General features: G+C 45.7%; 1 protein-coding gene across 3 annotated transcripts in view; it reads right to left on the bottom strand.

Moving 5' to 3' along the window:
• Positions 1 to 3804: 3804 nt before the first annotated feature.
• Positions 3805 to 25539, bottom strand: part of SEC23B (SEC23 homolog B, COPII component) — a 39485-nt gene continuing 17750 nt past the window's right edge. For all 3 annotated transcript variants that reach the window (XM_008256345.5, XM_002710951.6, XM_089308221.1), the window contains 10 exons: positions 24124 to 24204; positions 20183 to 20272; positions 18960 to 19066; positions 17669 to 17822; positions 13151 to 13228; positions 10504 to 10665; positions 9601 to 9687; positions 7370 to 7525; positions 6935 to 7000; positions 3805 to 4277 (listed from right to left, as the gene is read on the bottom strand). In XM_008256345.5, the coding sequence (XP_008254567.1) occupies positions 4188 to 4277; positions 6935 to 7000; positions 7370 to 7525; positions 9601 to 9687; positions 10504 to 10665; positions 13151 to 13228; positions 17669 to 17822; positions 18960 to 19066; positions 20183 to 20272; positions 24124 to 24204 (1071 nt within the window). In that variant the 3' untranslated portion in view covers positions 3805 to 4187. The remainder of the gene's footprint in view (positions 4278 to 6934; positions 7001 to 7369; positions 7526 to 9600; positions 9688 to 10503; positions 10666 to 13150; positions 13229 to 17668; positions 17823 to 18959; positions 19067 to 20182; positions 20273 to 24123; positions 24205 to 25539) is intronic.

The following is a 25539-nucleotide window of genomic DNA, read 5'->3' as shown; positions in this document are numbered from 1 at the left end:
GGCATTGGCCCCATTACTATTTTTTAAATAAAGATTTGAGACAGAGTTACAGACAGAGGGAGAGACAGAAGTCTTCCATCCACTGGTTCAACCCCCGAAATGGCCACAACTGTCAGAGCTGAGCTGATATGAAGCCAGGAGCCAGGAGTTTCTTCTGGGTCTCCCATCATGGTGCAGGGGCCCAAGCACTTGGGCCATCTTCTAGTGCTTTCCCAGGCCATCAGCAAGGAACTGGATTAGAAGTTGAGCAGCTGGGGCCAGCGCTGTGGTGCAGTGGGTTAAAGCCCTGGCCTTCAGTGCCAGCATCCCATATCAGTTCAAGTCCTGGCTGCTCCACTTACAATCCAGCTCTCTGCTATAACCTGGGATAACAGTAGAAGATGGCCCAAGTGCTTGGGCTCCTGCACCTGTATGGGAGACCCGGAAGAAGCTCCCGGCTCCTGGCTTCAGCTCAGCTCAGCTCAGCTCTAGCCATTGTGGTCATTTGGGAAGCTAACCAGAGGATGGAAGACCGCTCTCTCTGACTCTACCTCTCTCTGTAACTAAAAATCAAATAAATAAAATAACTCTTTAAAAAGTTGAGTAGCTAAGTTGAACTGGCACCCATATGGGATGCCAGCACTAAAGGCAGATTAAAGGCAGAGGCTTGCCGGCGCCGCGGCTCACTAGGCTAATCCTCCGCTTTGCGGCGCTGGCATACCGGGTTCTAGTCCAGGTCGGGGCACCAGATTCTGTTCCGGTTGCCCCTCTTCCAGGCCAGCTCTCTGCTGTGGCCAGGGAGTGCAGTGGAGGATGGCCCAGGTGCTTGGGGCCTGCACCCCATGGGAGACCAGAAGTACCTGGCTCCTGCCTTCGGATCAGCGCGGTGCACCGGCCACATCGCACCGGCCGCAGCAGCCATTGGAGGGTGAACCTACGGCAAAGTAAGACCTTTCTCTCTCTCTCACTGTCCACTCTGCCTGTCAAAAAATAAAAATAAAAAAATAAAGGCAGAGGCTTACGTACGTAGCAGAGCAGCTCCCTCGCTGTGATCTATTTAAAGTCAGCCCTCGACACAAGGGTTTGTAAAACAGAAAGAAAAAAAATAAAATAAAAAAAAAGGCAGAAGCTTAGCCTACTACACCACAGCACTGGACCCAACTGGGTGCATTTTATTACATGTAAAATATACTTAAGGGTCTGGTTGAAGCATCAAAGTTAAAGTTTACTTGGGTAATCAAATTATTTAAATTAAAAAACAGTTTGCCCAAGCTGGCTGTCACAAGCCCAAGTTGGGTAACAGGTTTTTATAATTTTCTCACAAATTGATTACATGCACTGAATTGAGTTTAAACAATCCAGATTTATGTATTGTCGTTATCAATGACATTGAAAGCCAAGGGGCTGGCGCTGTGGCTCATTTGGCTAATTCTCCACCTGCAGCGCCAGCATCCCGTATGGGAGCCGGGTTCTAGTCCCTGTTGCTCCTCTTCCAGTCCAGCACTCTGCTGTGGCCTGGGAGGGCAATGGAGGATGGCGCAAGTGCTTGGGTCCCTGCACCCACATGGGAGACCGGGAGGAAGTACCAGGCTGCTGGCTTCAGATCGGCGCAGCGCCGGCCATAGCGGCCATTAGGGGAGTGAACCAACGGAAGGAAGACCTTTCTCTGTCTCTCACTGTCTAACTATAACTCTCTCTCTCACTGTCTTAACTCTGCCTTGCAAAAAAGAAAAAAGAAAGGAACAATTGGTGTTAGTGAACAGCGACTGATTAATGATTGAGGCATATTACATTCCCACACAGTATGTGATCTGTATGTATGGAAAGGCAACATTGGCCGCAAATCACTCTTCCTACAATGGGCCTGCAATGACAAGTTCACGCCATAAAGCACACAGATGTTTGCTTGGTCAGTGCAGGGCACCCTGGCTGACTTAAGCCTCTGCATCCACCACTTGAGTCCACACCTCAATAACATTGTTAAAGACAAAACAAATTGGTAATCTGTCTCGAGCTTGCTTCTCTTCCCATCTCTCCATCTCATCAGCCTTGCTCCTGTCACCTACCGTCCCTGTTGGTCTCCCTCCTGAAAGCCAAGGCAGGGAATTTTCAGCTTGCAGATCCCCCAAGCTCCTTCAACTCAAAATATCCAGAACTGAACTTACCAACACCACTCCCAAAAGGAAACAAAGCTTCTCTTTATTTTCCTCATTTGGAGACTGGGAATCACCCATGGACTTTATTCAGTAGAATAAGCAGCTGGAATTTCTTTGTTTCAGATTTATTTATTTATTTGAAAGAGTTACACAGAGAGAGAAGGAGAGGCAGAGAGAGAGAGGGGTCTTCCAACCACTGGTCCACTCCCCAGATGGCCACAACGGCCGGAGCTGTGCTGATCCAAAGCCAAGAGCCAGGAGCTTCCTCCAGGTCTCCCACGTGGGTGCAGGGGCCCAAGGACTTGGGCCATCTTCCACTGCTTTCCCAGGCCATAGCAGAGAGCTGGATCTGAAGCGAAGCAGTCGGGACTCAAGTCGGCACCCATATGGGATGCTGGTACTGCAGGTGGCAGCTTCACCCGCTACGTCAGTGCCGGCCCCAAGAAGCTGGAATTTCTTAGAAGAGAGCAAAGTATTTTTTCCTCTTAAGCAAACAAGGGGCTGGCGTTGTGGTACGGTGTGTTAAGCCACTGCTTAGGACACCCACATCCCATATAAGAGTAACAGTGTGTGTTCTATTACCTCTAAATCTGGCCCGACTTCCTGCTATTGTGCCTGGGAAGCAGTGGAAGATGGCTCAAGGACTTGAGTTCCTGCTACCCACATGGGAGACCAGGATGGTGTTCCTGGCTCCTGGCTGCACCCTGCCCAGCCCTGGCTATTGTGGCATTTTGAAGAGTAAGCAAATGGGCGATCTCTGTCTCTCCTTGCCTTTTAAATAAATCAATACACAAACCTTTTTTAAAAATCAAAAATTAGGAACTCTGGGGAAAACAATAGCAAATCTAAAAATTCATAATACAAAAAGGAAGTAAGCCAGGATGCAGCATTATGGCATGTGAGGACATGGACTGCTTCTGTCATCTGGAATGTTCTCCTTCAAGTGGTACAAGGACAGACTGGGACATCAGACTCCTGGAGGAAAAGGTCCCGCTCCTACCTGACTCAGGCGTGAGTGACACTGACGTCAGCACAATGCTGGAGATGCTCTTTATTAGCTTTCACTCCCACAGCCAACTCAGAGACAAAAAGAAGGAATTATGGTACAGGCCAGAATTTAGATTTTGCCAATCTTGATAATATAAAAGTAAAGGTAGAACCGACCAAAAATGGAGGGTGGAGAGAAAGGTCTTAATATCCACATTCTATGAAAATGGGAATTGAGAAATAGCAGCTAAAATAGTATTCTACAACAACAACAACAAAAAGTGTAAAAAAGGTTAAAAGCAATTCTTCTCCCTGAAGAGGAGGTTAGGATTAGGGAGTGAGGGGACTGAGGCTATCTGTTCTTAGCTCTTAGGATAAGGTATTTCTTTTTGTTTGGGGTTTGTTTCTTGGACTGTGCAGTTGTATGACTCTGATTAAAAAAAGAGTATTTGTTCAAGTTATTTTACTTGATGCCCGGGGTGGACGTATCCTGACTGCACTGGGCCCCCCGGGCCGGCAGCCACGCCTGACGTTTCCCCGGCCACGCGTGTCCAGCTGCTCCGCCTCACCCACTTGCACACACTGTGGACTGCTTCTTGGCTTCCCTAACATCTAGGCAGTATTTGAGTATTACATTCAGGAAGTGCTTCTTAAGACTTAAAACATAACACACACACACACCTCAGAAGATCAAATCTATATTAGCATTGTTTTAGTCGGTGCTTTTTCCAGCCAGATTTATTTCCATTATGATGATTAAGGTTTCTATTTAAACAAGCTGCCAAAATACATGACCTCTGATTTCACACAGGTTATAAAAGTCAGGACAGAAAAAGAACATAAACATCCACAAGCAGCACACCAGTGATGACCTTGTAATCGCATGGTGCAGCAAAAAGGGCACAGAGAGGAATACAAATAACTTATAATCGAGGGCTGCAGTCAGAATTTCCTTTGATGACCTGTTAAAACCCACCAGAAGAGTGAGAGGAACGTTACTAAGCCTTTACAAACAACCGTGCACACACTCGCAGTGTGTGTCCTCCCCTCCAGGCACATTGGCCCTCAGCAGGCGCTGGACACCGCCAGCTTCTTCAGATGATCCATGAACACCTGCAAGCTGACGTCATCAGTGAGGATGGGGGCTCCGGTCTCCTGCAACGTAACGAGAAGGGTTTACTGGCACCTCCCTTAAGAGCTGGCTAGAATTCCAAAGTGTCAGGGATCTTCTGCCTCGGAACATTCACAGGTGTCCCCGCCCTGAGCATTTGCTATTGTCCTCTCCCCTGCCTGTGAATGACTTCTTCCAGCAGAAAACCTGTTTCTGGATCTTGATCCACTGAGATCAGACCACCCCTGCCCGCAAGAGTTTTGAGCACCTGCGTTTCAGTGGTGTCCCTTCTCCACAGTCCTGATGACTCAGCCGGCCCTCACTCCTCCTGAGACCCATGACCCCTCTCCCAGCCTCCTCGCCCTTTGCCAGCACCTAGTCCCCGAGTTCTGAAGCGCTCTGCACACAGCAGCCTTGACACAGGGGCACATTCACAAAAGAGTGAGTGTTGAGGGAGTCAGGACCTCCACAGAACCGTAGGTGCAATATCAGAAAACACCTACGATTTCATTAATTTTATAGGAAAAGATCTGACTAGAAAGAAATCTGTAGTGAAATCTCAAACTTGTAAAGAAAATAAATATACATGGGGCAAGTCTTCAAAATGCCTACCAGGAAAACACCATGCGTGAATTTCAAAAATTCTGGCACCAAAATAAACATCTTCTAATTCAATTTTCTACACACTTTCTGAAGTACCTTCATACATATACAATACACATACTTTATGACAGTCATTATGTAAGCTCAATTTCTTTTTCCATATTTTTATAAGCATACAGCCTTGGTGTGTACTGAAGCCACACCATCCAGACTTGCGGAAATGCACACTATAATGCTTGTCAAAAGAAAAAACTGCCTAGTTAATGCACTTCTCAGAACATTTCCCCATCATTAAGCAAAAGGTGGCTGTATCATGCAAACATTGATCAAGGGAGAGAAATGGCTACAGTAATATCAGATAAAGTAGGTATCAGTGCAAAAAAATTACCATAGACAGACAGGGGCATTATATAATGATAAAAAGGTCAATCCATCAGGCAGAGACAGCAATCTTACGTGTGTATGCCCCAAACAAAGCTACAAAACGTGTGAAGAAAAAATTGAGAAAACTTCAGTACCCCAACTCAAAACTGATGAAGCTAGAGGATCAGCAAGGGCATAAAGACAATTCAATAACTATCAATTATAAATGACACTTGCAGGACGTTCATCTAACAGCCACAGAATACATATTCTTTTCAAGTGACCATGAAATGTAAGCCAACACAGACCACATCCTGGGCCACAAAACAAACCTCAGCAAACTTGCAATAATTGAAATCATACAAAGTATATTCTTCAACCACAATGGAATCAAAACAGAATTCAGTAACAGACACATAAGAAAATACCCAAATACTTGGAATCTAAGTAATACGCTGACATTGAAACTCACAGGACAAAGCTAAAACACTGCTGAGAGGAAAACAGCAGCAAGTCTACAAATTAGAAGAGAGGAAAAAGTCTCAGATTACTATATAGTCTCCCACGTTAAGAACCTAGAAAAAGAATTAAAAAAAAAAAAAAAAAAGAAACCAAAAAACCTAAAGCAAACAGAAGGAAGGAAACAATGTCTGCAGACAAAACTGATGGAATTAAAAAGAAAAGACAACATGGAAAAGCCAATCAAATGAAGAGCTGCTTCTCTGAGAAGAACAGTAAAATTACCAAAACTTAAGTAAGACTGAAAAGGCGAAACAGAGGACACATGTAGATCGATATCAGGAATGAAATAGGGGCACCACTATAGACTCTATGAAGATCCAATAGATGCTAAGCGAGTACTACAAGCAATTTTACACCTTAAGTTTTATACTGGACTGATTTCTCAAAAACCACAGCAGCCAAATCCACCCAACAGGAGTTCAAGTCTTGGCTACACTGCTTCCAACCCAGCTTCCTGCCAATGCACTTGAAAAGGCAGTGGTAGAGGCCCAAGGACTTGGTCCCTGCCACCCTTTGAGAGACCAGGATGGAATTCCTGGCTCCTGGCTTTGACCTGGCCCAGCCCTGGTTGTTGTAGGCATTTGGGGAGTGAACTAGTGAATAGAAGACATCTCTCTTTCTTTGTTTCTTCTTCTTTCTCTATCATTCTGCCTTTCAAATAAAATAAATAAATCTCAAAGGGGTAGGAAGAAACGCAATGGGGGCAGGCATTTGGTACAGCAGGTAAGCCACTGCTTTGGGACACCCAGGTATCATACTAGAGTGCCTGGCTTGAGTCCTGGCTACTTCGCTTTGACCCAGCTTCCTGCTAATGTGCATTCCAGGAGACAGCAGATGACAGCTCAAGTACTTGGGTCCCTGCCACCCATGTGGGAGACCTGAACTGAGTTCCTAGCTCCTGGCTTTAGCCTGACCTAGTCCTCTGGCTGTTGTGGGTATCTGGGGAATGACCTAATGGATGCAAGATTTCTCTGTCTCTGCTTTTCAAATAAAAGGACAATAGAACAACACAAAACAAAACAGGGCGACATAAGAGATGCTAGCAGTGATGGGACCCACACAGGGCAGCCCTCTCTCCACTCCTCTCCACTGTGCTATTAAAGTGCACACCCCCCAACAAAATACCCAATTTTTTCTATCTATGGGCCAAAAGAGATGCAACTGTACAATTTTTCAAACAAGTTTAAGAAGCAAACACTGGACAATTTCTCACCTGGCCCCAGGCAAACAGGTTATTGTGTGTCTGAGATGGGTTCACTTTGGACAAAAGAAATCGAGCCTGTAAAAAAATGAAATATTAAAGGTGACATTAATATTAGTATATTAGGAAAAAATATGAGGTCTTCTCAGTTCTTTGGTTAAATCTGAAATTTTGTTTACTGCACAGAAACCTATTTCTTTAGCTTAAAGCCCACTGTCTCTCCATTTCTGAAAGATCATAAAACATGAAATATATATTTTGTTCTGGCAATTCTCAACTTTTACAGCAGCATATTTTGACCACTCATTTTAAAAAGTCACAGCTGGAGGATTACCTGAATGCCAGGGTATGTCACTATGTAAGACAGTAACCACCTATTTGGATTTGGAGCTGTAAAAGCAGATCACAAAGCGAAGAGCACGTCGGAGCCGGAGCTCGCTTACCCACCTGACTGCCTCCGTGCTCCGTGTTGATGTAACGCGGCATTGGGAAGCGCGCTTGCAGGATTTCTTGTGCATCATCCAGGGGTGCCTGCAGGAGGTGCTTGAAGTTTTCGTACTCAGGCATGTCCTGATATCCCGCTTTCCGCCACTGGGCTATCGTCTGCACCAACACAGAACCACCAAAACTCTTGTGGACATGCAGTGACGACAGCCTTGGGTGACCCTCCACCCGGGGTTACTTGTTTCCAGTGAGAAGTCCTCAGTCAAAAGAGACCCATTGAAGCAACAGAGTAACATGTGGAAAGTGAGGATGATTTTTCTCTCCAACTCAGCTAAGAACCACTTTGTGTCTCATTCCTCAACAAGTGCTCCAGGAAATATTTATACACACAGGAAATGAAGAAATATTCATTAACTGATTTCTGTATCTTTATAATTAAACTGCAGTGTAATCATATGTAATGTAGGGAATACAACAAGAGAACGAGAGGGAAAAGAGAGTAAGAAAATGTAACCAGTGCACTAGTGTGTTTTAACAGAAGTACTGACAGAAGCATACTTTGAAGGGTTTATGGAAAATGGAATTAAAAGCAAGTTTATTTCAGTGTAAAAATTTTTGAAATCCCTTAACATGGTCTCCAAAAAGTTCATGAAAAGTGCAAATTATGAAAGAATTATGCATGGAGCTCAAAAATATTTGGCACTGAAATAAGTATCTTTTAACTCCATCTATCCGTGGTTTTTTTGTTTGTTTGTTTGTTTGTTTGTTTTTTGACAGGCAGAGTGGACAGTGAGAGAGAGAGAGAGAGAGAGAGAAAGGTCTTCCTTTGCCGTTGGCTCACCCTCCAATGGCCGCCGCGGCCAGCGCACCGCACTGATCTGATGGCAGGAGCCAGGTACTTCTCCTGGTCTCCCATGGGGTGCAGGGCCCAAGCACTTGGGCCATCCTCCACTGCACTCCCTGGCCACAGCAGAGAGCTGGCCTGGAAGAGGGGCAACCGGGACAGAATCTGGCACCCCGACCAGGACTAGAACCTGGTGTGCCAGCGCCGCAAGGCGGAGTATTAGCCTAGTGAGCCGCGGCGCTGTCCTATCCATGGTTTTTTTTGAAGTAGCTTTGTACGATACTAAATCTCTTCAGATGTCTCCTCGTGTAGCCTGCTCTCCCCTTCTCAGAACTGACAGTTGGCATTTTCTGGGTGTTAATTTTTGACTGACAGGTGAACTGGAGAAATGCCTATAAGCTCACTTGAATCTAGGGGTTCCTAAGAGCACCTGCTTACGGCAGACTCAGGGCTTCAGGAAGGCAAGAACAATGCCAGACTACTTCTCTCACTTCCACCCCTCACCTGCACACAGAAAGCACTTAACAAAGGCGTGAATGAGTGAGACTGAATGGTCAGAATGTCTACAGCAGGTGTGAAGGCACAGCAAGCTACGTCATCAGGAATGCCATCCAAGGAACCAGTGGGCAGAGCAGCTGGTCCACCCACGGCTCTTGGGCTCCCATTACTGACAGTCTAGCATTTGGGGCAAGTGGTTGGCACCAATACTTCCTAAGCCTTTGAGGAAATCCTGAAACACAAGTTGCATCTTTTCAGGACATCTGATGTCACTTCTAATGTGCAGGCATTAGAAAGCCAAATCAAGCCCCAAAACAATCTACCACAGGTAAAGAAGGCACAGTACGGGACAAAGCATCACTGAACATAATGCTCAATTAAAGGATTTTTCCATGAGATGCAAATAATTCAGAGGTCTGATTCCTTTCTCAGATCATGAGCCCCCCTGGGAAAGAAAGGACTCTCCCTGTAAGGCACCAGGGCCATGGTAGTGGAACATTATTGGGGTCACATCACATCATGAGAGGAAAACTTTAGTTCCAACCTTAACTCCAACATAACTCTGAAACAGATGCAAGAATGTGCAAAAAGTTTACTGAAGAAGAACAAACTAGTTTTGCCTATTAAGTCAGAAAGTAATAAATTATGGTGACTTAAAAGAACCATCTAAAATTTACGTACAGCAAATATTATATTATTAAACATACAAATACCCCAGGGCACCTGGCAAAGATGTTATTCATTAGACTAACAGCCACTGTATTCATTAGAATAAAGTTTGGATTTTCGAAGCTCAAATTCTTGTTTCACATGTCATTTTTAGAAAGCCTTAAATTAATAAATCCGAAGAAAACAAAGGCAAGAGTAAAGAAAGACATCACTGTCCTCTTACCTCACCCAGGTAAATGACAATCTGGAAGAAGGTGTCCATCAGCAGAATTCTGTCGGCCAGGATGCTGCTGCTGTCCAGGAGCACTGGCTGCAGACAAAGGGAGAGAGACGGCCTCGCACTGCCCCAGTGGGAGGGAGATGGTCCCGCACTGCTCCGCTCCCTGGACAGGGCGGCGGCGCCGACAAGGGCTCCCTGCTTCACACCACACTCCCACGTTCCGTCCCCCAGCTCAGTCTAAGGCTCAAGTGCACAGGGGAAACAGCTCCAAGTAATCTCTCAGCAAGTGGAAGGGGTAGCATGGAATCCTGTGATCTGGAGCCTGGAAATCTCTCCAAACACTCTTAGTTTTGTGCTGAAAATGCATTTTGTCACCTAGGGATATTGCCTCTCAAATCTATTACAGCTGTAGATGAGAGAGAATATGGATGCTGATACACAAAGTAACACTTAGTACAAGTTCTTCAAGTTTACTACAAAATGTATTTTGTTCTGCACTCACATAAACAAATATTGATATTTTGGTTTCTTTTCATAAAGTTCTTTATTTTTGCAGGATTCTTGAAAAACATCATTTAGAAAAGTTGCTGTTTCGATTTTTCTCAGTAACATGTTTACATAATTTTTGTGAATATTTCATAGGTTACTTATTTTTCTACTATGAAACACTCAGATTATTATCTAACTCTCTATTTTAATAGTTTGTAAACAGCTTTATACGTCCAGTCTTTTTCCTATGGATATTTTTAATACTCAAAAATAAGGTTAAGTTGCTACAGAAACTTAAAGTTTTCAATATTTTTTTTTAAAAATTCTGTTCTAAAAGTAAATTTGCTAGGGGAGAATTAAAAAAAAAGACATATGAGGTGACTGCAGTTCTCCAAAAAGCCCCCACATAGCACCTACCTCAGGGGGCCCCTGGAATGAGTAGGAGTAGAGGATGGGCTGGATCATGATGAGGGACTGCGTCAGATCCTGCCGCGCAAAGTGGTGCCTGTAATACGACGACTCATCAGGGCTGTTGTTAAACACCTGGAGGAACGGCGATCTTCTGAGGTGGAACATGAACTGCAAACACAAAGCGAGAGGCAAAGGCACAAAGCTGCAACCCTGCTGCGGTCCGGCAGAGGCGGCCCACCTCAGCACCGACACAGCAGAGCCCCAACTTCAGGAGAAAGGTCTCTACGTTCACATAAACAGGAAGCAGAAAGTGGTGCCTGGGGTCGGGGGAGAGGGCAATGAAGACTTTTGTTGAATGGGTTGAGAATTTTGGTTTTCTTGGGGCCAGAGCTGTGGCATAGCATAAAACTGCCACCTGCAGTGCCGGCATCCCACATGGGTGCCGGTTCATGTCCCGGCTGCTCCACTTCTGATCCCACTCTCTGCTGTGGCCTGGGAAAGCAGCAGAAGATGGCCTAAATCCTCGGGCCATGTGGGAGACCCAGAAGAAGCTCCTGGCTTCAGATCAGCACAGCTCCGGCTATTATGGCCAACTGGGGGAGTGAACCAGCAGAATGAAAATCTCTCTCTCTCTCTGTCTCTCTCTGCCTCTCCTTCTCTGTGTAACTCTGACTTTCAAATAAATAAATAAACCTTTAAAAAAAAAAAAAGAAAAAGAGAATTTCGGTTTCCCAAGATGAGACCCTCTGGGATCTGCTGGGTAACAATGTGAATAAACTTAACACTACCCAAATGTACATTGACAAATGGTTAACGTTTCTGGGTGCATTTTAAAGTTACATGTTTTTGACTATGATTTAAACAATGTTTAAAGGTCCTCGGGATATGGCAGAGCTTCCACGTGAAAGGGAAAAGGTCAAGAAACACTTAATTTCCAGAGCATCTGGTCTGTGCAGACAGAATATCTGCTCTCGGAGAAGTCAGGTCCCATGGGGAAAAAGCCCCCTGGGGCATCCTCACATCACCAGCCACAGCACTGAAAATACTACAGCAGGTGGGGGTGGTGATGGGCCAGCCCACTACCCAGAGCTGTGGAGTTGAGGATAGATCCTGAAAGACATGAATGGGATGGCTGGAGGTCAGAGAGAGGGGACTGCAGGCCTAGGAAGGGCAGATGAGAGCTCAGGGCGCAAGCTAGTCCTTGGGGCTGCAGTGACAGGTACAGGGGAGAGACAATGCTGGGGAGGTCATGGTCCTCACCCCAAGAATTACAGGGGGCTGGGGGGCAGACTTTTCGCTCAGTGTGTAGAGCTGCCAGCATGTGACAGTGAGCTGCCTTGAGAAGTACAAAGCTTCTTGAGGCTCAGAATTAAACCACAGGCTACTAAAGACTAACGTGCCTGACATTCAGTAGATTCTACGTGCAAGGCACGACGTGCTTGCCAAGAATCATTGAATCCTTCCAATAAACCCACGAGTTCTCCTTATTTACAGCTGAGGAAACTGAGGCAGACAGGTGTGACCAACTTGCCCCAGGTCACCGCACTATGCAGTGGCAGCGAGGGACTCTCCTCCAGGCCACTGGCTCTAGAGACTGGGCTCCTGACGTCTATCCTAGAATGCCTTGACAGAGACTCCTTAGGAAAACCTCATCTGCTGGTTTTCCAACTGCTCTTCAAGAATCTCAGTGAAGCGAATGCTAAGGGCACTGCTTGGGGGAGCCACTGGGTGGGTGGGGTGCATGGGCACAGAGTGGCATCCAGTCCCTCTACTTTACGTGCTAGCTTTTGAGGAGGGCCCCTTGGAGAAAGGACTGCAAATCACTTCTCCAGACCAACTCCTCCCTTCTAAACTGAAATCCACAGGGGTTGGGACCTCACCTGTGATAGCAGTGGTGGGGCGAGAGCTGCAACTCTGCTCTGATCTTCACAAACTCCACCTGGCCTCCACCTGCCGGGCACAGACCCCGGCAAGTCCCAGGCTCCTGCTGTCATCTGGCTCACACGAAGCACTGAACAGGTGGCTGGCACCGCACCAGGTTTCAGTACTTGATGGAGCCCTCAAAGCCAGCCACAGAGCTCAGCTCTAGCTCACTCACAGACAAGGGCGGAAGTCTGGGAAACGTGGAAACCTAGGTCCATGAGAGCAGCTTCCTGCTCCATCCACTTCTCTCCTCTCTTCCCTTGCCCAGGGGCAGCCATGTGCTTCGTTTCAGCCTTTTGTAGTTACTTTCAGAGCTGCTAACTACCGATGCCTAAATAGGACGCAGCTGGATAACCACAGACTCACTGCGAAACGCTTGTCATGTTATGTTAATAACCTGTCATACTAACTGTGGTTTCGTTCTGTTAAATCATCTTGCCCTCACTTTCCTGGTTTGCTGCTGAGGGAACTAACTTCTGCAAATCAGAGATCTGGTTGTGGCCTACTGCCAAAGACCCTGCTTCGCCTTCTCAGGACACTAGATGCACTTGTTTTCTCCTGACTGTTCTTGCTGTCTTCTGTAGGGCCTGGGGTCGTGCCTCACACACACAACCTGGTCTTCAGTTAATAAAACTCCTACAGCTCCTCATAGAGGTTGGAAATGGGACACACTCTTCACTTTACTGCAATGGTTACTCTGCAGGAATTCTTAAAAATGTGTATTACTTACCTGAGGATATAGAGAGAAGGAATCTGATAACCTGAAAGAAGAGGGATCTTCTTTGTTATACTGTCCAAACTTCTGACACTGTGGAAAGGAAACATATTATTAAAAACAAACAAACAAAAAACTAAGATAGTGTCAGGTGTTAAAATGCAGTCATCTTCTTTTTTTTTTTTTTAAAGATTTATTTATTTGAAAGAGTTACAGAGAGAGACAGACAGACAGAGAGATGTCTTCCATAAACTGGTTCACTCCCCAAATGGCCTCAACAGCTGGAGCTGAGCTGATCTGGAGCAAGAGCCAGGAGCTTCTTCTGGGTCTCTCAGGTGGGTGCAGGGGCCCAAGGACTTGGGCCATCCTCTGCTGCTTTCACAGGTGCATTAGCAGAAAGTTGAATCAGACAGCAGAGCAGCTGGGACTCAAACCGGTGCCCATATGGGAAGCTGGCGCTGTAGGCCTTTAACCTGCTGTGCCACAGTGCTGGCCTCTATGTTCCAGTCTCAACTCTGCCACCTACTGAGTCTAGACTAGTGTCTCTCAGGCATCAAGAGGCAGATGACCACCACTCACAGTGTGGGGGGGTGGGGGTTAAGATGCAGACTCTGGAGAGGAACTGCAGCTCCCCTCCTCTAGCAGCTCCCATTCAATGCTGGCCGAGGTCATCCCGGCCACAGAGGGGCTGTGTAATCTCTCAGGTGCCATTTCCACAGGAAGACCCTCCAGGATCACAGAAACAGCAGTCAGAGATACACCCTGATGTTCTCTCAAGTTACCACTCAGTTCTCTTCCTTTCCAGGGCAGGTTTCTGAACAGTCATCCTTTTTTTTTCTGCATTTATTTTATTTTATTTTATTTCTTTTACAGCCAGACCGAATCTATGCAGAGAAAAACTGCCTTTATTTTTGGTCACACATTTCACATGGTCACTAGAACAAGGCTAGCCTCCACTTGAAGAAACCTCACCTCTAATATTACCTTCTTCCTACCAAATCTGAGATCTGAGGTGCTTTCACAGCTCCTACCTTCTCGAACTTCTGGCAGCATGAGCCAGCGGACTTCCCAGACTTCCCAAAACTTCATGCCTCAGCTGCTAAAATACTGCCCACCTATTCCTCATCACCTGGCCTACCAAACCTTGTTCGCCTTCTTCAGTGCCTTCCTCCTAACTGTGGACTCCTCAGAGGTCAGTTCTTGGCGTCCTTCTCCCATTTTTCACTGCTTTAGCCACATGTGCACACTGGAAGCAGAGCGAAGTCACTCAAATCCATCCCTCCCCTAGTGTCCAGTGCTCGCCCCCCCCCCCCCGAATCCCAGTTGTGACTTCCACCCAACTACAGGACTGCATTCCTTTGACATACTTTCCCCAGTTAGTTCACAATCCACCCATAAAAATAAAAATAAACGATCACATCCAAAACAAATAGATTAACACTCTCCCACCCTCCAATTCTAATTTTCCCATTTTTCTATCTCACTTTTCTTGTAGTTACCTTCAATTGAAATGTGAGTGAACACTGACTTTTTGGCTTTTGGTTCTGCCTACAGTCATTTTACCAAGTTTTATCAATTCTTTATTCAGAGTACATCCTGGTCCAAAACCTTCTCCTGTCTTTGTTAATACTGCCACTACCTTCATCTCAGCTCCATGAGCCTGCAAAATCCTCCATCACAGCAGTAGCTCCTTCCCCCTGAAACTTCTCTTATATGATGACAGTAGATGTAAACTGAAGCATCATACTGATCCCATACTCCTGCTAAGAATCATACCCAAGGGGCCAGCGCTGTGGCATAGCGAGTAAAGCCGCTGCCTGCAGTGCTGGCATCCCATATATGCTCCACTTCCGATCCAGCTCTCTGCTTTGGCTTGGGAAAGCAATGGAGGATGGCCCAAGTCCTTGGGCCCCTGCACCCGTGTGGGAGACCCGGAAGAGCCTCCTGGCTTCAGACTGGACCAGCTCTGGCCACTGCAGCCATTTAGGGAGTGAACCAGCAGATGGAAGACCTCTTTCTCTGCCTCTCCTTCTCCCTCTATGTAACTCTTTCAAATAAATAAATCTTAAAAGAAAAAAAAAAAAAGACTTCTCTCTTTCTCTGCCTCTCTACCTCCACCTTTCAAATAAGTAAATCTTTTTTTTTTTTTTTTTTTTTTTTTTTTTGACAGGCAGAGTGGACAGTGAGAGAGAGAGACAGAGAGAGAAAGGTCTTCCTTTTTGCCGTTGGTTCACCCTCCAATGGCCACCGCTGCAGCCGGCGCACCGCGCTGATCCTGGCAGGAGCCAGGAGCCAGGTGCTTTTTCCTGGTCTCCCATGGGGTGCAGGGCCCAAGCACCTGGGCCATCCTCCACTGCACTCCCTGGCCATAGCAGAGAGCTGGCCTGGAAGAGGGGCAACCGGGACAGAATCCGGCGCCCCAACCGGGACTCGAACCCGGTGTGCCGGCGCCGCAAGGTGGAGGATTAGCCTATTGAGCCACTCAAATAAGTAAATCTTAAAAACAAAACAAAACAAAAAAAAGAGTCATACCCAAGTCTCCCTCTCTCCCTGCAGTTGCAGTGTTCCAGTTAGGGTGTACCTTCACTGCCTCTGTTCCCCACTGTCCAACTGTCCAACCTGGCTTCCTGTGACAGTGATCTTTCCAACATTCCCAGCATACAAATGAAAGGTACAGCTACCTCCCTCAGGCTTGTTCATGCTGGGCCACTATGCAGCAAGCCATGCCTCCTCCTCTATTAGCCTACTCTTTATAAAAAGGTCTGGGGCTGGTGTTTGGCATGACAATTAAGACACAGCTTGGGACACCAGCATCCTATATCAGAGTGTCTGGGTTCAAGTACTGCCTCTGATCACAATCACAGCGTCCTTTCTCTCTGTTTCTCTTTCTGTCTCTCCTTCTCTTGGCCTTTCAAATAAATAAAAACAAATCAATGGGGAAAAAATGTGCTTCAAGGCTCACTAGGCAAAAAGGTTTTGCCAACCACTTGGACAGTCATCTCTTGTGTCTTTGCAATTCTAGAGGAGCAATTTTCAATTTGAGTTTGAAAATGGTTCCATGCAATGGCAAGGGCAATGACTGAGCTAAACAAAGTGAAATGGTTTTCCTCACTGGGCTTTGCAGTACCTCTGACCACATGCTGTGCACTCCAAGAAGACAGGATGATGTGGTATGCCAATTGTTAATTTGTTGCCTCATGCTTCCAAATTCATCCCTTCTGCCTGCTGCAAAAACCATGTGGGCCTTTTAACCAGTATTCCCCTGCCAGATGCCCCAGTGTTTTAAAGTATGTCAGTGGAGGCTGCAGGAGGCGAGTGTTTCCTGGGGCCAGGTGCTCACCCAGCAGCCTCCCCGATGCTCTGTGGCTTGTCCAGTACTGAGCTACTGGAGCAGATGGCAGCTAGCAGCTAGCTATCTAAGCACCCTCACGTGCCTCTGCAGAGACGCTCCCCTGGGAACAGCTTTCCCCAGGACCCCAGAGGTGTGGTTTTGTCAAATTCTAGTAAGTTCCTCAGGCATATTACCATGGCAACTTCTTTGCTAAGAAAAATTTACTCAGCCATGGCCATCACCGCCCAATTAGGTCTGGATCAGCCCTGGGTGTAGGGTGGAGGAGGGCTCTTCTCTGTCCCAGAAGTAGTGGCTGTGCCCTGTTTTATTTATTACTCACAAGTCCCTCAAGCTACTCATCTGTTGTAGCAGCCATTATATAAAACATTCCCTACCTAAAGTATTCAGTGCGATCTTGACATTTGGCCTAGTGGTTAAGATGCAGTTAGGATGCCCACATCTCATTATGAGAGCCTGGATTTCAGTTCCAGCTTCACAATTTCCAGCCTCCTAATGGCCACTGCAGGAGGCTGAAGCGACAGCTCAAGCAGTTGGGTGCCTGCCACTCACACTGGAGACCTGGATTGAATTCCCAGCTCCTGGTTTTTGGTTGGCCCAGCACCAAGCCACGGTACCAGTGGCTGGGAGCTCTCTGTCTCTGACTCTCAAATATTTAAATAAATATTTTAAAAAATTACAGTGTGATTTCTCACTCCTGGCTGGACCCAGACTAATATATGAAGCATCTCCCTAAACTCACTGGGCCTGGACTTTTATTTCCCAAAACCACCTTCCAGATAAGGAGGAAAATACAGGATTCACAATTCAGTTCTTAACATGCACAGATCTGCATCACTCCCCAAATGTGCGTTGCTTCTTCTCAATTAATACATCAGCCCTTGAAGGGAAAATACATTATTGATCACTTCTTTCATACCACTCTCAGAACATCTAGTGCTTGGAATAAATGTTTGGGCCCCTGCCACTCACACAGAAGACTCAGATGAAGTTCATGGCTCTTGGCTTCAGCCTGGCCCAGCCCCGGCCACTGTGGCCATCTGGCAAGTAAACTCGCAGATGGAAGATTTCTTCTGTTTCTCCCTCTCTATAAGTCTTTCAAATAAATAAATCAATCTTTAAAAAAAAAAAAAAAAGTAGATCAGAGATCAAGACAGAACCTAATGCCTTTGTTCCCAACTTACCAGTCGGATGAGCTGTCGATCCAGCCACCGGAGCACATCGGGCCCCTCCTCCGACTCCGCTCGGAACACCCCAAGCCGCGCCATCAGGACTGCTGCAGCCTCCTGGTCGAATGCGGCTTCAATGTGCCTGAGCTGACTCTGCGCATCTGCCCAGCTGACAATGCCAAAGGCAGGGCCACAGTTATGTACAGGAGAGACAAGAAAGCCAGATATTCATTTAGATAGAGAACCATAGATCCTGCTCCTTCCTCTCAGACCACACAGATGTGAGCTTCATTTTCAGTAATGAATCACAGGAATTCTATGCACGTTTTCAGTCACCCTTACGTGATCTCTGAAAACTGTAAACTCAAGAAAATTAGAGAGCAGAACTTCCCCATGTCCTCAGGACATTATGCAGGTAAATATTCAATGCAGCACTGCTTCCTCTTGTTCAATCTTAAAAAAAAACTAAATGTTTACAAATTCACAAAATGACTTCCCAGCATCACATGCCTGGAAAAAAAATAATTTGCACATATACAAAAGTTTTCCAGATGGGTAAATACATCATGAACAAAAATAAAAATCAACATAGGCCAGAAATAAATGTATGCAACAAACACAATAACTATATCCAGAATACCTACAGTCTCTGCAATGCAGTAAACAAGAACAAGAAATCTATTCTGCAAAATGGGCAAGGCTATCACAGAAGAAATACATATGGCCAATAAACATAAAGAAGTACTCAACTCATTGATAAATGGGAAGAGACAAATGACAGTGAGAAACTGTTCATGATTTGCATGTGAAAGATTGAAAATATCCACTGTTATTCAGGAGACAGGACACTTTCCTTCCAATGTTTGCAGTATCAAAATTTAACTACCATGAAGTTGACTGGCAGGCAGGACCTGAAATGTCCTTTAACAGAGGAATTATACTTCCCACACATGCCATGCAATACTATGCAGCCATGGAAAAACATAAATAGGCTTGCAAAGTGAGTTATACTGGATACCGACACAGCTATTTAAACATAAAAAGCTGCTGCACATGCACAAGATTATTTCAAAAAGGTGTGGAAAATGGAAAATGAGTTTATTTTGGTACAAACTTTTTTTAAAATCCTACAGTTTTTTCATAAAATGCATTTTCCACAAACCTTGAAGCACCCCCATATATATGGATATATGGTAGTTAACTTCAAGGACTGGCAAGAGCCAAACAATGGAAACCATAAAGGCAAACTAACATTAAACCATCTCTTCAGAGGGAAAATGCCAATGCAGAACGTGGGAATGCTCACTTTCGGGCGATGGTGGTCACACGGATGCGTCTCTGGGTGCTGGAGTGTTGATACTGCGTGACAAACTGGATGGCGCCTCTGCCTCCTTGGGGAATTGGGGCATTGTGCTGCAGGGACAAGAAGCCAGACATCTTGTTACTGTTACAGGCATGACTTCAATACAGTGGCAGAGCCTGCCACGGCCAGGACAGTATGGTTCTGGATGCACTTTGAATGGTACACTTAAGATTTGCATATTTTTCTATACAGAATGTTCACTTAAAAAAAAAAAATAACTAAAACAGCACATTTAACAATGAATTCAAGTTAATGATATGCATGCTGAAGTGTTTAGGGTGAATTTACACTGATGACTTTCAATTTGCTTTGAAATGCATCAAAAATAAGAAGGATGAAATCAACACATATGTTAACAAAGTAAATACAATAAAACACTAATTACAGAATCCAGGTGGTGGGCACAGAGTGTTAACTATGCAGTTTTATCAGTCTCCTGTAATGCAGGTTTCTGATTTTTTTTTTTTTTTTTTGAACCCAAGAAAATATTGGGGAAAGACTGAAACACTGAAAAATCCAACATTACAATGGCTGGTACAAGTCATTACTCTCCTAAGTTTATTTTGGTACAAGAAAAATTTTGAAATTCATACATATAAGGAGTCTTCAAAACAGTCACAGAAAATACGTCTTATGAAAAAACTATGTAATTTCACTTTTTTAAAAAAATTTACTTATTTATTTGAAAGTCAGAGTTAGAGAGCTCTTACACCTGCCGGTTTGCTCCTCAGATGGCCCCAAAAGCCAGGGCTGGGTCAGGCTGAAGCCAAGAGCCAGGTGCTCCACCTGGGTCCCCCAAGTAGTTGGCAGGGACCCAAACACTGGTGCGATCTTCCGCTGTTTTTCCCAGGCCATTAGCAGGGAGCTGGATTGGAAGTGGAGCAGCCAGGATTTGAACTGGTACCTATATGGGATGCCAGAGATGCAGGCAGCAGCTTAACCCATGTTACCACAACACAGCCCTGATTTCAAATTTTTTTTGCACCAAAATAAATATCTTTTAATTTCATTTTCCATCAACTTCTTAAAGAATCTCATACAATATCAAAATGGTATCAGTTCATGGAGCAGTTAACCAGATGTCACTGGTTTGTAATAAATATGAAAAATAGGACATTAAGACATGAAAATGTAACCAAAAAAAATAAAATAAAAATCCAGCTCACCTGATTGACAACTTCAAAGTAGATGCCAAGCGTAGTGGTAGGATCCAGGCCACAGATTTTCCACTGACTTGTGCCAGCAACACCAAGCTCCTGGGGTGGGCAGAGGAATGATCAAACACAAACATCACCCTCAGGGTGAGCTGCTGAGCAGAAGTCCTGACGAGATACTCTTAGGACAGGTCACCTAGAATACCGCCTTTTAGGTGAAAATTTAAATCTAATTAAAAAGTTTTTTTTTACTGAAAAAAGCACAATTACAGACAAGAAGACATAATATTTAAATCTATAGTATCTTAAAATTAAGCTTTTATTATGTTGGTAGTGTGACCAGTGTACACTACATCATATATATTATAAAAATGGTACATAACACTGAAGTCAATAACAAATCAAGGCAGGTTTGGGGAAGAAGTAAATAGTAGGAGAAGGAATTATCTAGTTAGCTTCAAGTTTTATGTATTTCTTTCATGATCATTATTAAAATCAGAAATAGTTACAGAACATTAACTATAAAATGTTAATTTTCTATCCAATTGTTTTAGGTAAAAGCTATATGTAAATTGTAACAGAACTGAGGGGATTGTAGTGGTATGAGAGGATTATTTTATAGACTAGTTAAATGGCTTTCAGTGATAAACATGAGGTTCACTAAAACATGAGGTTCACTAAAATGTGAATACAAACATCATTGTTCTTATTTTTATTTAAGACGCAGAGAGAGTTAGAGATGCTGGGGGTAGGGGTTGGGGGCAAGGAGAGACCCTGAAACTCCCAACTGCTCTTTCACTGCTAAAATGTCCCTAACAGCTGAGGCTGGCCATGCCAAAGCCCATGTCTACTTAAGCCGTCACTTGCTGCCTCCCAGAATGCAAATTAGCAGGAGGCTGGAATGAAGAGCAGAGCAGAGACTTGAACCCAGGTACTCTGACACATGGAATGTAGGTATCCCAAACGGTGTCTGAACTGCCTGGCCAAATGCATCTACCCCAAGCACTGCACATTCTTTTTTTTTTTTTTTTTTTTGACAGGCAGAGTGGACAGTGAGAGAGAGACAGAGAGAAAGGTCTTCCTTTTGCCATTGGTTCACCCTCCAATGGCTGCCGCGGCCGGCACACCGCACTGATCCAAAGCCAGGAGCCAGGTGCTAATCCTGGTCTCCCTTGGGTGCAGGGCCCAAGCACTTGGGCCATCCTCCACTGCACTCCCGGGCCACAGCAGAGAGCTGGCCTGGAAGAGGGGCAACCGGGACAGAATCCGGCGCCCCGACCGGGACTAGAACCCGGTGTGCCGGCGCCGCAAGGCGGAGGATTAGCCTGTTGAGCCACGGCGCCGGCCTAAGCACTGCATATTCTAACACCTCACATCACTCTGCAGAATACTGTGCTGGGAAAGTGACACGATTATGCACTTAGAGAGTCACACTATTTCTTCATTCACTCCAACTTCACCCACACTGCACATTGTCAGCTGACCCTAGTATGTTCTCTCCACAAAGCCATGCCAGGAGCCTACGTACCTGGCCACAAAACCAGTGATGGTCAAAGGGGAAAAGGAAAGGTTCTTTCTTAAAATATTTAATTATTTATTTGAAAGGCAGAGTTACAGAGAGAGAAGGAGAGACAGAGAGACCTTCCATCTGCTGGTTCACTCCCCAAATGGCTGCAATAACCAGGGCTGGACCAGGCCAAAGCCAGGAGCTTCTTCCAGGTCTCCCATGTGGGTATGGGGGCCCAAGGACCTGGGCCATCTTCTGCTGCTTTCCCAGGTGCATTAGCAGGGAGCTGAATAGGAAGTAGAGCAGCTGGGACTCAAACCGGTGCCTGTATGGGATGCCAGCACTGCAGGCAGTGGCTTTAACCCACTGTGCCACAGCACCAGCCCCAGGAAAGGTTCTTAAGTGAAATCAACCAGGAGCTCTATAGTGGAGAGCTATAGAGGGCACACTGCTTTGTTCCAACAGTACTTCCTAGGCACAATCATGAGATGGACAGATTCACCCCAACCCTTTCATGGCCTTTTTAAAACACCTGCTGGAAGCTGAAGGACTACACTTGGGAAAAGCATCAAAGAAGTGAAAGGAGTTCGTGTGCCTCCCCTCCTGCCTTGCTAACCCTTTCTCTAGGCACCAGGCCCAGTGTGGCTACAAACCTTCCATTTTTTTTTTTTTTTTTTTTTTTGACAGGCAGAGTGGACAGTGAGAGAGAGACAGAGAGAAAGGTCTTCCTTTTGCCATTGGTTCACCCTCCAATGGCCGCCGCGGCCAGCGCGCTGCAGCCGGCACACCGCGCTGATCCGATGGCAGGAGCCAGGTGCTTTTCCTGGTCTCCCATGGGGTGCAGGGCCCAAGCACTTGGGCCATCCTCCACTGCACTCCCTGGCCACAGCAGAGAGCTGGCCTGGAAGAGGGACAACCGGGACAGAATCCGGCGCCCCGACCGGGACTAGAACCCGGTGTTCCGGCGCCGCAAGGTGGAGGATTAGCCTAGTGAGCCGCGGCGCTGGCCCAAACCTTCCATTTTCTTACTAACATACACTTAAGCATTTAACCTTTAAATGCCTTTACTGGTGGAATTATAAAGACAGAACCAGGGAATCATCATTTTATAACCTCCAATTAAATAAGCTGATTCCAGTGAGGATGACCAATGAGGCTAAAATCATGAGGCCGTCGGCAAGAAAATCTTCATATTGCACTGCAATCACATTCCAAGGGGAAATGTTTTTTTATAATGGAAAGACCTTCCCCACCAGATCCAACCTCAGGACCAGTACAGGGGACAACGGCACTAAGTGCCTCCGGATGTGACACAGCATGGGCTACACATCAGCCAGGAAGTACAACTGACCAAAAGATGACCCTGAATCTGTCACATCTTCAGAGCTAACCTCCATTTCACACGGAATCCACAGAGGACAGACATAAGCTAAACACCAGTTCAAAGAAACAACCAGGCACATTGAGTGTGGGACATTCCACTAGAGAAGACACCCAGCACTGTCTTTTCAACAAGACAGTACATTCAGAAGTTTTTTCAAAAAGAGCAAATAACATGGGGCCAGTGTTGTGGCCCAGCAGGTTAAGCCTCTACCTGCAATGCCAGCATCCTATATGGGCGCCAGTTCAAATCCTGGTTGTTCTACTTCCAAGCCAGCTCTCTGCTATTGTGCCTGGGAAAGCAGAAGATGGCCCAGTGCTTAGGTCCCTGCACCCATGTGGGAGACTCTGAAGAAGCTCCTGGCCTTGGTCTGTCGCACCTGTATACGACCCACTGAGGATGAAAGGGAAGGACATGACTGCGTAACAGCAGCCCTGCAAAGGCCTCATCAGATGAAACAGCCTGTGCCCTGGCAACTGAAGTATATTCAGAAGGTGAGGGCCACCAGCAAAGCCACCAACCTGAATGATAAGCGAACACGCAAAATCTGGTTTTAGTGAACACAGCTGTCTCCATACATGACAGTGTCTTCTACTGTTCAACAACTCAGGCTGATCTCACTGTATAAGGCTCGTTACTAGATAAGAGCGAGATAAAGGTACCACTTCAAGGGCAAAGAACACACAGGCTTATTCCTGAAGGAGCTGTTGAATGGTTCCCTGGTGCTGAACACAACACTCTTGGCTTTTTGGCACAGCGACCCAAGCACGGGCAGTGGAGTCAGGGGAACCTAGAGTCCAGCTCCTCCATGTCAGCTCTGACCCTTAGGCAAGATACTTACCTTCTCCATGCCTCCTTCTCTCCATTTCTCTCTTTCAGATAAACAGATGGACAGGTGGAAATGATGCCAGCCCCCAGACCTGTGGTGGTCAGCGAGGATTAGCCCTTCTCCCCTCCCACAGACACTCTCTACCGTGACATACTGCAAGGCTTCGTATTCCAACACTTCTAACCAGTTACAGCTACAGCAGGGGGTGAGGGTGATGAAGGAAGAATTTCCCTTACATTTTCTGACACACACGGTCCTTTCACATTCAGGGATACACACGGACCAATGACTCCTGCAATCTTCAGTTCCCGAGAGGTCTAAAAACAAATGATATACAAGTATAAAGTTAAAATTCACTGAGACCCACTCTGTCCCCACGATGGTTACAACACAAATTCAGAGGGAAAATATGACACTATGCTTGCCCCCATGCTCAGATTTTTAAATGTGAATTCATTTTAACAATGCCCATTCCACTTCATATTAAAAAGGAAAAAAAGGGGCCGGCACAGCAGGTAAAGCTGCCGCCTACGAGGCTGGCATTCCATATAGTTGCTGGTTCAGGTCCCAGCTGCTCTACTTCTAATCTAGCTCCCTGTTAGTGAGCCTGGAAAGGCAACAGTGGATGTCCCAGATGCTTGGGCCCCTGCACCCATGTGGGAGAGCAGAATAGGGCTCCTGGCTTTGGCCATGCCCAGCCCTGGCCATTATGGCTATTTGGGGAGTGAAGCAGAGGTTGGAGGATCTCTTTCTTTGTTTATTTCTCCCTCTCTCTCTGTAACTCCATCTTTCAAATAAATAAATAATCTTCAAAAAAAGAAAAAATTCAACCATGTTTATTAAAGTTGAACCTAAATGACTTAATGATAATTGCCAATTCTGTAAGTATTAGCTCCACTCGTATTTTCTAAAGGCGCCTTTTAAAGTTTTCTCAGTGACTTAGAATTAACTGTGTAGAGGGCCAGGAGTCCTTTCATGGAAAAACAAATCAAAACTCACAATGCTGTCTATTCAACAGTCACTAAATGAAAACCAGAGCTCTGGGAAGTGTGGACCCCACACTGATTGCTGGGGGACACTGCCCACTGTGTGGATTCCTCTGTCCTTGGATTTCAGTGCTATTCCTAACCCCTACCCCAACACCAGCTCTCCTACAGTGGCGAAAATAGATAGTCTCTCTAACTCCAGAGTGCTGCAAGGTCTGCAGGGGAACTAGACCACTCTGTTTTGAGTACTAACACACATGCAGGTCAGCCTGGAGAAGCGAAGGGATGATGTGAATAATAAACTCTATGACAGCCACTGTGGTCTGGACATTTACATCTCTGTCCAACAGACTGAGGTTGCTGGAAGCCTAACCATGAGTAAGCAGGAACACTGCACAGTCATCCCTCAATATCCAAGATGGACTGGTCCCAGATGCCCCTACACACACCAAAATCCATGTAGAAAAGAACGCGGTATTTGCATATAACCTATGCATATCTCCCCAGATAATTTAAATTATTTCTACATCACTCTAATACCCCAAACAATGTAAATACTATGTTACGCTATATTATTTAGGAAATAATGTAAAAGCTGTTAAACTGTATTACTTAGGGAATGACAGAAAAGAAGGCTACATATGTTCAGTACAAATTTTCCCCCAA

Source organism: Oryctolagus cuniculus, chromosome 11 (assembly GCF_051225735.1).
Source record: "Oryctolagus cuniculus isolate XC-2025 breed Fujian yellow rabbit chromosome 11, ASM5122573v1, whole genome shotgun sequence".
In the NCBI taxonomy this organism is placed as follows: Eukaryota; Metazoa; Chordata; class Mammalia; order Lagomorpha; family Leporidae; genus Oryctolagus; species Oryctolagus cuniculus.
The sequence above is the reverse complement of the archived record's forward strand: the minus strand, read 5'-3'. Positions and strand labels throughout refer to the sequence as shown.